The following is an 11,851-nucleotide window of genomic DNA, read 5'->3' on the forward strand; positions in this document are numbered from 1 at the left end:
TTGAGTGTTTAATGTATTAAAAACCAAAAAATTTACATGCATAGCCATGCTCAAAATGAGCCATGATATCAACCCTCCTCTGACAACCATACCATATCAATCCATAGTTCATCTTTTTAGGGAAGCTCGAAACCCATACAACCATAAACTAACACATAGTAGAAGCTAAAGCCCCTACATCCGAGCAAAGATTAGAAGTTGCAAATACACAACAGGGAGCCACCATACCATTCCTCTTCTCACAAGGAATGCCAAGCCCATATCATGCATCAACAAAATATTTAGCGTAAGGTTAATAACATAAATAGATATTGAAAAAAAAACTCGTTGCATGCAAAGATTTACCAACACAAACTATCAGTGAGAGTAGATTCTGAAGTTACATTATTTGAGGACCATATAGTGGATACACTATATTACCTTTGTGGACTTTGAGTGTAGTGGATATGAAGGACTAAGAGATCGAGTGATAGGAAGCCTTTATAGTGAGCAAGTTTAGCACTATGTGGCAAGGGACTTAGGTAGGGATTCAACTAGCGAAGAAGTTTGTCACATGAATCATGCACATTGTGATTGTTGAACGTGTCGATGTCTATGTCCTCCCAATCTCCATTGCCTAGTGTAGTTAAATGAAAGGAATTGACCATGAGAGCCCAATTGAAGTTCTAATCCAAACTGAGAGAGACAATTATTGATACTTACGTTTTCTCAAGGTTAAAGCTATTATCGAGTTGTTCTCTACCTGCAAAGTTTGGCAATAGAAAAAAAAAGTGAATGGAAGATGAACGCATAAGGTAGTTATTGCATATGGTAACAAATAATACAACATAATAAAGCAATGATGGAGCTCCAAACATAGAAAGCAATGATAAGATTCCATCAAGAGGGAGGGAGCTTTTTGTGAGAGAATACCTAAAGGGATATTGGTACTAGGTTATGAGTGTGTCATAGGGGCGAACATAAGAAAGGAAACATGAGTATGGAAGTAGATTAGTGCTTATCAAGTCTACTATTCATGTGATGTCAAAGTGCTTGTCCACATGTCCGAGAGAGAGAGAGAGAGAGAGAGAGAGAGAGAGAGAGAGAGAGAGAGAGAGAGGTTTTAGTACATGTTGTTGGGAGAGTGTCCTGTCATCATCAAGAACATGGTGGGAGTCCATGAGAATAAGACGTTGGTTCCTAGTGGGAGTGTCAGTGAGAGCATGTATCTTGCTCTTGACTTGCAACACAGTATCAGAAGGCTCACACTCCACAAAGTAGGTAGTCTTTTGGCGCTTCACCCGGACGTACATGGCCTATCAATTAGATTAAATTAAAATCGAACAAAAAGATCACCGTGCAGTTATCTCTACTTGCACAAAACACAAACCTTTATAGAAAGTACCATGAGGAATAAACGCTTGCCTTTGCACTATGAGATCAATCAAGAAGCTATCAATTCATAGTGCATAACAATGAAGAATGTAGCGTTTGTTAGTGCACTATTACACCGACTTACTCTCACTTAGAGCTCCCCCCCCCCCCCCCCCCCTCGGGCTCTTGTTGCTGTCACTTTTAAAATGTGTATCGTATTACGTGAGTTAACATATTAACACTCTAAAATGTATACTTTGATGTATACATCGGAGGAGGGGTGGGGTTTTTCTCAATAGACACTTAATGTAAATATAACATGTGCATAGGTATTTTATTAATAATCACTTGAACCCATGTGATATAGAAAGCTTTTGATGACTGACCCCGCCAAGCTCTCTCTCTCTCTCTCTCTCTCTCTCTCTCTCTCTCTCACACACACACACACACACACACCGTGAGGCACTTTGAGGCACTGCCAAAGCCAATCTCAATGGCATATAGAGTATTAAAAAGAGTTCTTAAGGCTTCTAGAGGAGAGTTCCCCTTAGAGAAGCACCCAGCATAGCCAAATGGGCAATTAACAAAAAATGTGTTTATATTTTCCTAGGCATTCTAAGGTACCAAGAGAGAATTTTGAAATGGGTAAACTAATATCTACTAACATAATATTGCGGACGGGGGAGCCCTTTACACGTGTCGCAATCTACGACCTGAAGGCTAAAGTCCAAAACTATAAAGCGACCTGCCGTACTAGTGATCACAATGCCGCGCACTAGTGGTGGAGCGTTTCCTTTTCGGTTCATTTTGCTTGTAATATTTCTACAAGACACAAAGAAAGTGGAGAAGGCATGTTCTCTTTGGCTATACCACTTGATCAAAAGTAAATAAGTAATGGTCATCTCATAGGATTCATTAATTAAGCCTATGACAAAAGAGACTCAGAACGTACCATTGGAGCTTATGTTCCGATGAGTGCCACAATCGAATGCCAAGGACGATACTCTGGTTAAGGCAATATAAAGGAAAGTTGCTATCATGCACATTCCAGAAAGATCTAGAAACTTGTAAAATTGTATGCTATGAGGGGTGATGCGCTGGAGGCCACAAAGCACGCGCAGCAATTTGATTAAAAAACTCAAGCCAATGCTAACCCGACACATCGGCCAATCACCATGTTGCGGGAAATCCCGGGATAGAAAACCAAAGCGCCAATCAGAGGACGCCTAACGTTCATCCAATCACACGGCGCCAACTGGCCATCCGCACGCGAAAGCACCACAACCACCATGAATGCCTGCAGAGCTCCTCCTCCTCATCCAAAACGCGACGGCAGCGCCCCAAACACCTACGCTCATTTTTCTGAGAGTTGGCATGCATTGTTCTCTCTCTCTCTCTCTCTCTCTCTCTCTCTCTCTCTCTGACTGAGAATACCTCTTCTCCTCCTCCTGGCAGCTCCGTGACAGGTAGACTAATAAAGAAAATTGGTTTTGTTTAGTGAATTCTATCTGGTAAAGTCCCTAACGTGCGAAAAGTATTCATCGGTTCCAAAGTTCCTTGTGCATGCCCCCTCTATATATCATTGCCAGCGCCTCCCTTTCAACCATCTTTGAGCGAGTCGAGGGGCCAGGGAAGGGCCCTCAAGACCTAACTGTCTGGAAGACTCAAGGGCCATATCTGTCTCTAGTGGGTGGTGTTTCTCTTCTAATTTTGATACTAGAATTACAGGTTTTTAGCGGTAATCTTGTTGAATCCCTTGGGGCTCAAAAAGAGAAAGAGAAAGAAAATGAAAAGGAATGCCTTTTGTAAAATGTTTGCATCACAGGACTTGTTCACAAATGATTTTGTAAGTAAAATGTTTATTTGTAAGGAGATACCTTGAGAAGAAGTGAGGATAAGGAAAGAAAAAGAAGATGAATGCTTGGCAGCAGTAGTGGAAGAAAAGTTCCTCTCTCTCTCTCTCTCTCTCTTTGAGGTTGCGGATATTTCTCTATTCATCTCTCTTGCTCATCAATGCGTCGCGGGTCAAAGCATACATAGGTAGTACCACTTTTTGCACCTTTCAATGGTACCACCAATAGCCTCTAGAAGGAGTGAGCTTATTGTTTTTCAACGTGCGAAAGGGAGAGAGAGAAAAGTTGTCAAGTTGCATGCAAGGGTATTATTTGAAAAGCATGCAAAATCTACTTGTATCCACCTAAATGCATGCGTGCCATTAAGGCCTAGCATGGGATCCTCGTTTTTTTAAATTCTATTAAGAGTATTGATGATGATGTGGCCCTTGCATGTTGCCTCTGTAGTCTCTCTTCTCACAAAAGCCCTCCCTACTTTCGTCTTCTCCACCCTTCTCACAAAAACTACCTTGCTTTCCTCTTCTCCACCCTTCTCACATAAGCTACCCTATTTTCTATCACTCGACACAACCCCCAAGAAAACCACACCCTCCAAGAAGTGCAACGACCCATTTCAGGATGGAGTGCATGTTCAAGTCAAAGAACTCACTTTATAAGGACATGACTCCAGGAAAACTTTTCCCGAGCTTTCATCGATCAAGACAAACCTATATGGTCAAGGAAAACAATAATCAAGCTAAGTAGGTACGAGATGCACAACTTGCAAGTATTGTTTCGCTTCTCAATAAGATCTACAATTAGACAAGCTCATTTTTTTGTGAGTGATCGACAAGGTCGGCTTTCTTTTGCTATGACATATGTTTGTGAGCAATAGTATCTGCTAGCTATGAGCAATGGTAGCATCCAAATTTGGGCTACTGAGATGTATCATGCAAAGACAAAACTCCATGTGTACTTATGTGAAGCAAGGTTTCAATTTAGGCATCTTGCATTGAGACTTTCCATGTCTGGAATATGCTATGAGCATATGAACTTCGGGGGGACTTGGCAATGTGTCTACATGTTTTTTCATTATGTGCCAAGAGGTTGTATATGGTATATACAACAACTCTCTCTCTTAGAAATCGAGACCAAAGTCTTGGCAATTCCTAAGGAAACACAACATGCTAGAAGACTGTTCACCGTAGTTATCTTCCTTGACATTAAGAATCTTTTTTCCAATACTTTGTTTACAACTATGATAGTCGAGAGATTGGTTTTCCAACCTCAGACTACTTCAACTTAGGATGTGGTTAGGCCTAGATGACATGTCCTACTACTTGAAAATGTGCTCTCAAATGCTAAGGATTGCCAAAGTTGCCAAGAAGTTTGAAGCACTTGCAACTATCATAGGGAAAGAAAAGCTAGAAGACAACTACATACCACGTTGTCATGTGGGAGGTCTAAGAGAATATCTAGTCATGAGAGTTAAAAGAGTATTTAGAGATTCAGCTCTGAAGCGTCACTAATATTATAAAGAAATTGTAAAAAATTAATTTTGATGAATAAAGAGCATAGACTGAGTTTTGGTCTACATGTATACTAATTCTTCTCTCTCCTTGTCTTGTTTTTAGATGGATCTTCTTAATTGTCTAGATTAACTCCCAAGTGATTTTGCACGAAAATTATTTTTCAACTATGCACTTGGATTTAATGTTCATTGGAGAGTTGAAGTGGTTCCAGCTTCAAAGGGGGCTAGAGATTACCTTGTTCCAAAATTACGGGGCATGGGAATTGTATGTCCAAGAAAAACCTTAACATCGGACCCAAGTGCGTGATAGGTACATGGTCGACCCACAACTTTGCGTCAAGGAGAAGATTCAGGAAGGCGACGTCAAAGTACATGGATATGTTCTTTACCTTAAATTATGCTCACTTTTAGGTATACCAAGCCGAGAGATCATTCTTAGTAAAAAGGCCATCATGCTTAATCAAAGATATGGCTTTTGTGAAAAAGTTATAATCAGGGTTTGGAAGAAGTCAAATGGAGGAAACCAATTCTATTATGTACCTCAACAGTGGTTCAATAGAGTCTATGGACCTATCCTTAAGTTCAATGCTCACAATTTCACTATCATCTTTGATGACAATGAGAAGCCTAGATGCATTAATGACTTTGCTCGGCCATACCCAATGGAAGTGAACTCAAGTAAGCATTTCTATAGAGAGGATGTAAATGAACGGCACATGCATATAAATTGCTTTAATGCAATACCAACCACGGACGTATCTCGAGGGAAACAATGGTATGAGAAGGAGGATGTAAATAAGTACAAGGGTAGAACCTTGATAATAGGAACCAAGAATTGGTTCATAGGAACTTTTTGCATTTATATACCTTCCTAAAAGTTGCATGTATTCTTTTGACTCTTATGGTTATAAACATGTGATTTTGATATGATTGATGTTGTCTTAAGGTCATATATTTGAGTTTGGATCTTTGTTTTACCATTTTAAGTAGCTTGATCAATGGGATGTGTGTGTGTAGATGACTGGCATCTTACCTCAAGGGATATGGGCGAATATACTCTCTCTCCTTATGGTGGAAGAGAATCTTCAGAGAGGAGAGTGGGAGTGCAATAATTTTTTACGACCACGCATGATGGGATGGACAAGATAAGGTTATTATCGATGGATTGTACTGTGCCAAATAAATTCCGAGCTTACCATTATGTTGCAAGAAACCCAGAGTTTAAACCATAGGGATATAAACCTTCACCCGTTGAGAGTATCAAATGGGTTCATTCCAGGTTAGGAAAGGAAATCATTGTTACTAACCAAATGTTGTATATAAATATCTACGAACTTACCATAAGACCGACGAAGGAAACTTGGATAGCTAGGAACATATTTCCCTTAGTGATGGCTATGGGATGTATAGGATCACCGATGTTTACCCAATGACCAAAACTTCTTCAGATAGTACCTTGGAAGTTATTTTTTGACTTGTTTGAGAAATACATAATCCACAACCCTCACCAGTTAAAAATTTTGTACAATGCCTATAACATACAATAGTGCCTTGTAGATTGTGCAAACATACACATCTATGATGGATGGGACACACCAGAAGTCCATCTACTTTGACGATTACTTTGATTATAGAGTCAACAATTCACAACAAAATGGGAGTACCGATGACCAATCATTCACTTACTCAGCAATAGTACGATTCACATGTCAATAATATAATGCTTTTTGAACCTCAAAAGTTTGGCGATGTAGAATTAGATTTATTTATTTGTTAGTATTTATCCTACACTCTTAAATTAGCTAAGAGGGGCTTTGAGCAGACTAGAATACTATACTAAGAATAACCTTGGTTGATATGGTGCAGTAAGTTACCATGCCACCTAAAGGAAATGCAATCGTTTGCTGTTGCCAATGTGCCTGTTTCACCTCAACAAATGATCATCGATAGAGAAATCAATGCTATTCTTTGCAAGTTCTTAAGGATTGGATTGAGTGCATGAATGCCTACTTCAATTTGGGTCATTCATTTGTAGAGAACAAGGCTGTTTTTGGTAAGTTCTTAGAAAAGATGGCTACCGCATGGAGATACGTACATATTATATAAAGTGGTGCAAGCTCTTCATCACCATATCCATAATTTCTTCTCTCTTGTTCGCGGGAAGAAGAAGAAGAAGAATACTCTTTCTCTACTTGCTTAATATCTCCTCTCTCTTTTCACGGTGTACGCTCTCTCTGACGGCTTTCATGGTGAAAACATCTATATAGATCTCATCACCGCTCTCTTGCAGAAAAACAAGAACCCTCTCTCTTTCCCCTAATCAATCCTAAAGCACAATGAGAAACTCTAAACTCCATAGCCATCATGTCTCTCTCTATATGTCATTTTGTTGAGTAGCTACCCTCTCGTTGGTTGTTTTTTCGTATACAAGTGCATGTATGGACTTTCCAAGTGCATATGAATTTTCTCCATTATTATTAAATCATTTTTTGTATGCTAATTTATGGTCACGTGTGTACATAAAAATAGCTTTTTGTTTCACGCCACGTAGGCAGTTGGAACACTATTTTGATCATATCTCATAAACAGTTATAAATCAGGCCGAACCCTTTAAACCAGAGATAAAACAAATCGTTTAAAGAATTTATCTCTTGAATTTCATGCACGAGCTAAGAGTTATAGTCAAAAAACAGCTTGCTGCCCAGTGCACTTAGTCAAATTTGTGGACCCCAGGCTCCTTGGAGAACCACTATATAGATTCATCGAATGAGAAAACCCAATTAACCACCTAACAACCTTGATTTAACTTGATGATAAATTTAATGGGGTCTCCAATATCACTTCGTGAATGCAAGTTATCAAATATTCCATGGCCGGGATTACCTACGTATGTAAGGGTACTACCAAGGGGAAGTACGATATGACGTCGTGAGTTGGCCGAGATGTTTTATATATAATTGATGGTTTATTTTTGTTACTGTATTTAATTTTTTAGATGTCCATAAACTTATATGAGGGTATATGGTTAGTCAACCCAAATCGTACGAGCAGGTATGAATAAAGTGGCTTTCTTGTTGTGTTATTGTTTGTTGCATGAGTATCATATGGGCAAAGTGATGTGATAAGGTGTTAGTTTATATTATGGATATCATCTTGATGCATTTTTTTGAGGTCAAACAATTTAATTTGTGTGTTATGAATGCACCCAAAAATGGAAAAAAAATATTTTTGCATATATGTGAAGTTATGGTTTATGGTCGACCTAAGTGTCGAAGCTATTTAGCATCATGTTTATGATAATTGAATGCTATCATATGATTTATTGAACCTCACATATAGATGTGTATGTCTCATGTGCATGTATATGATTGCTTCCCACCTTTTTAGGTCAATACTAGCTCTATGTCCTAGAGAAGTGAAGTGCAGATATGGTGCATCATCAAACTTAATTGTGTCTCTTGACCTCCTCCAAGCTATTTATACACCCGTATCAATCATTTAAATTGAAGCTTAATCTTGTACAGATCTCTCTCTCTCTCTCTCTCTCTCTCTCTCTCTCTCTCTCTCTCTCTCTCTCTCTCTATGTTTTGTGTGTGTATTTGTAGCATTGATATTAGTGTTAGTGTATCCTTCCTTCTTGATTGTATTGCTCAGGGATTCTCCTCTTCGACGTCCTAGTTTGCTCTATAAGTAGGTGGTGCCCATTTCATTTGTTGGGTTTGACCGTGGGTTGTTGTTGTCTTGTGTGTTTACAGTCACCCCAACCTCAATTGAGAAGCACTGGATCCTTGAGGGGTGTTTAGAGGTTGCATCTCGTGTTGCTCACCTCGGACCGCCTCAATTTTGGTGCCCCCATGGAGGACGGCTTGTGTATGTTTTTGTGTAGGTTCAACCTTTAGAATAGTAAAGTAGTTTGCATGAATCACGAGAATTCGTATGATCCTTTCATTTACATTGCAAGGCAAAAGGTACACATCATTGTTACTACTAAGTTACAATTTCAATGTATAATTCGTAGAATTTTATGTCCTCTTAGATTAGCTGAGATAAACGCTTCAGTAAATACTTTTATTTTGCCTCTCATTCGGTACGACCTTAGTTTGGATGTCTATATTTATTTATTTTTTTATTTTATTTTTTCTTTAAAGCATTAGGTCATGCATAGACATGGATAATGGCTTAGGAATAGAGGTTTTTCCCTTTCATTTCACTCCACACATTAGAATAAACATTGCAATTACTAGAAAGATCCATTTTCAACAACGTATGGTGTTCATATTTGGTTCCCAAAGAGTAGGAGAAATTCATGCGTCACCAAACCCTATCATCTTGCCTCTTGCTGACTATCATAGATCATTTGATGTGCATATTTTTATTTTGTTGTATAAGAGATTGAAATTTAGAAAACATTATTGTGTAAATCTTATTAAGAAAGAAAAAAAAACATGTCACTTTGAAATTGATTCAATGGAGGCCCAACACCAAATGTTAGGATATCCTCTCTTTTTTGGAGAGCCTGGTGAGGATGCCGAGTTATTTCTAGCACATTTCAAAATGTATTGCCGCATAGAGAGAGTGATAGGAGATGATGAATACCTAAAAATGTAAAATGTTTGAAGTGGTCCTTAGGAAAGATACTAGCACTTGGTTTGACTCTCTATCTCAAGAAGCTAAGGAAAACTATATGGAAGTCATTGATCATTTCAAGCGATACTTCTTTGACTCCCAAAACACTCAAAATCTATGGCAAGACATCATTTCTCACAAGCAAAAAGACTTAGATGACTACTACATGTACAAACAAGAGTTTCTACGTCTTTGGGCTGTATGGGTGATAAATATTGCCAACTCTAGTGATGGTGCATAGTTCCTAAAGAAGGAGAGGTTCATAGCAGGTCTCTTTCCCACACTCAAGATAAAAGTTGAGGCGGGTGCACCCGGTACCTTTGATGCAGCTGAAACTAGGGATGTTGAGAAGTATAGAAAACTCAAGTGCCTAAGAGGAGAGGTTCCAATAGAGGGTTCTATACCCAAGGGAAAGTCAAAGGCGTCAATATCCAAAGAGATTCTTGAGGTAACAGCTAAGGTGATTGAAACGTTAAATGAATCCTTAAGAAACTTGTTAATACATCTTGCACAAGTTGTAGGTCCCAAGGGACAAACAAACAAAGCTAAGGACCAAGATCCACAACATAGGCGAGTTTTGCAATGTTGGATTGCGGAGAGTCTGGACATGGGATGTATAATTGTCCTTGGCCCGATGGGGACCCAGGGAGACCTAACTTGAACTATCCAGTGGTGATGAATGCAAGTGAAGGAGCTAGTCCATAACCAATGCTTCTACAAAGACCAAATGGAGCAAGACTACCTCTACGAGGAGTGGAAGGAGCTCCACCTTTGCTAGATCCAAATGTGCATGTGGTAGAGGTGACAAATTCAAATGAGGTTGACATGGAAGCAAATGGCATTAAAGTGGCCAAGGAAAAGGTAAGGAGAAATAAGGAGTTAAGTTGGTGCAACCAAAGTTAGTCCGTGCTAGAAAGTTTGCAATGCAATGTTGTGCATGCTAATAGGTGCATGGTAAAAAACTAAAGCCAGTGCGAGAGACCTCGGCAAGACAATGGCAGCGAAAATGCATGCTTGAATTGTTTTTTAGGCCAGGGGAGCTCCAAAGTGAGATAATCATGATGGCAAGCCAAGGTGTCCAAAGTGCAAGAATGTTCCTTGGAGTGTAGTACTCAAGATGCTCTAGAAGCCCGTTCAGACAGCTCGTCAAACGGAGCCCCGTGGTGAGAGATATTCAAGTTCGAAATTGGAATGCTTTGCAGATCCCCAACAAAAAATGCAGTGGGGACAAGTGGTTTGAGGTGATAGAATGGTTAGGCATGAAGTGCTTGAGCTCGGAAGCATGCTTGTCTTTTTGGATTGCCATTCGAAGCTCAGACAACCAAGTTATGGCCCGTAAAATATTTGACGGGGCTCGGTGTTGGCGGATACACCGCGACGGACGTCAGCACAGCGAGAACTCACCTAACAAGATTTTTCAGCTAAGGACGAAGCTCGACCCGCAGGCGCATGGAAGCAAGCATAGGGTGTCAACCTACACTCGACCGACTATTGACTACTTCCTACAGAGGTCTCTACCCAATGTCTAAGTTACAGCCTTCAACAGTACACAAACGAGATTTCCTACAACGCTTTCAAGAGCCAAATACCCATCAAACGTTCTCGAAACGCTACGGAAATTGAAGGAAATCCTATAACACCAATAGGTCGCTCTCCCTAAGGTCCGTGACCCAAAACCCCAACCCTAAACACCCGGTGTAGAATCACGTAGGATGTCTGACAGGTTTTTGTAGGTCGTCATTTCTGAAAACTAAAGTACCTAATGTGTAGCTCTACTCACTGGGAACGCGTGGATGTGTTGAAATGCAAAAACGAAAAACGTATACTCGCCGAATCACCAGATATAGCTCTTGGGTCGATCTCGCAAATCCGGGCCGTACACCTGTAATGTAGGTGTTAACACGTAGCTCTCTCGGGGGGCAACACGCTGCACTTCTCCGGACTTGATTCCGACCACCAGTGTGCGCGTAGCGTCGAGATAAACTCACTCTCTCTCGTACACAGAGTACGCTCAACTCACACAGACAAACTTATGAAAATGACAAAAGGTTTTTTGCATTAAGGTCAAAAGTGGTATAAATACCTTACAATCTCAAACCCTAATGTTCCAATTTAACCATTTACTAAGTCTAAATGTCAAAAATTGGATACAATTTGGAAGCTTCTACAAGCCCCACTATTTACAAAGGTGAAATGATGGTTTCTCCTTAATTAAGGAATGATTACAAAAGAAATTAGTATCCCGTCGGGAAATCATCCTCCATTGAGTGTGTCTAGCCGCTAACACTCCCCCCCTTCTAGATCATGTCGTCCCCGACATGACAGTAGAACTGCTTCTTCAGTGGAGGCTTTCACGCATCTTCAGAACAGACTCATACCGTGCATGCTGGGCCAATAATGTAGGGTCGAATATATTTGTGTCGATGGTGAAGAAACCGGTGTAGAAGGATTCTTCAAAGGCTTGTAGATGGTACGAGGGCAAAAACATTATTCGCTGGTAGAGGGCATG

The 11,851-nt window shown here is 40.0% G+C and overlaps 1 protein-coding gene across 1 annotated transcript; it reads right to left on the minus strand.

Moving 5' to 3' along the window:
* Positions 1–320: 320 nt before the first annotated feature.
* Positions 321–2,348, minus strand: LOC147459057 (uncharacterized). Its single transcript, XM_086509764.1, has 4 exons — positions 2,306–2,348; positions 1,110–1,295; positions 703–742; positions 321–616 (listed from the first exon to the last, which is right to left on the minus strand). The coding sequence occupies exons 1-4, from the start codon at positions 2,306–2,308 to the stop codon at positions 534–536; spliced, it is 312 nt and encodes a 103-aa protein (XP_086365890.1). The 5' UTR covers positions 2,309–2,348; the 3' UTR covers positions 321–533.
* Positions 2,349–11,851: the final 9,503 nt, after the last annotated feature.

Source organism: Adiantum capillus-veneris, chromosome 4, assembly GCF_014529385.1.
Source record: "Adiantum capillus-veneris isolate H3 chromosome 4, ASM1452938v2, whole genome shotgun sequence".
In the NCBI taxonomy this organism is placed as follows: domain Eukaryota; kingdom Viridiplantae; phylum Streptophyta; class Polypodiopsida; order Polypodiales; family Pteridaceae; genus Adiantum; species Adiantum capillus-veneris.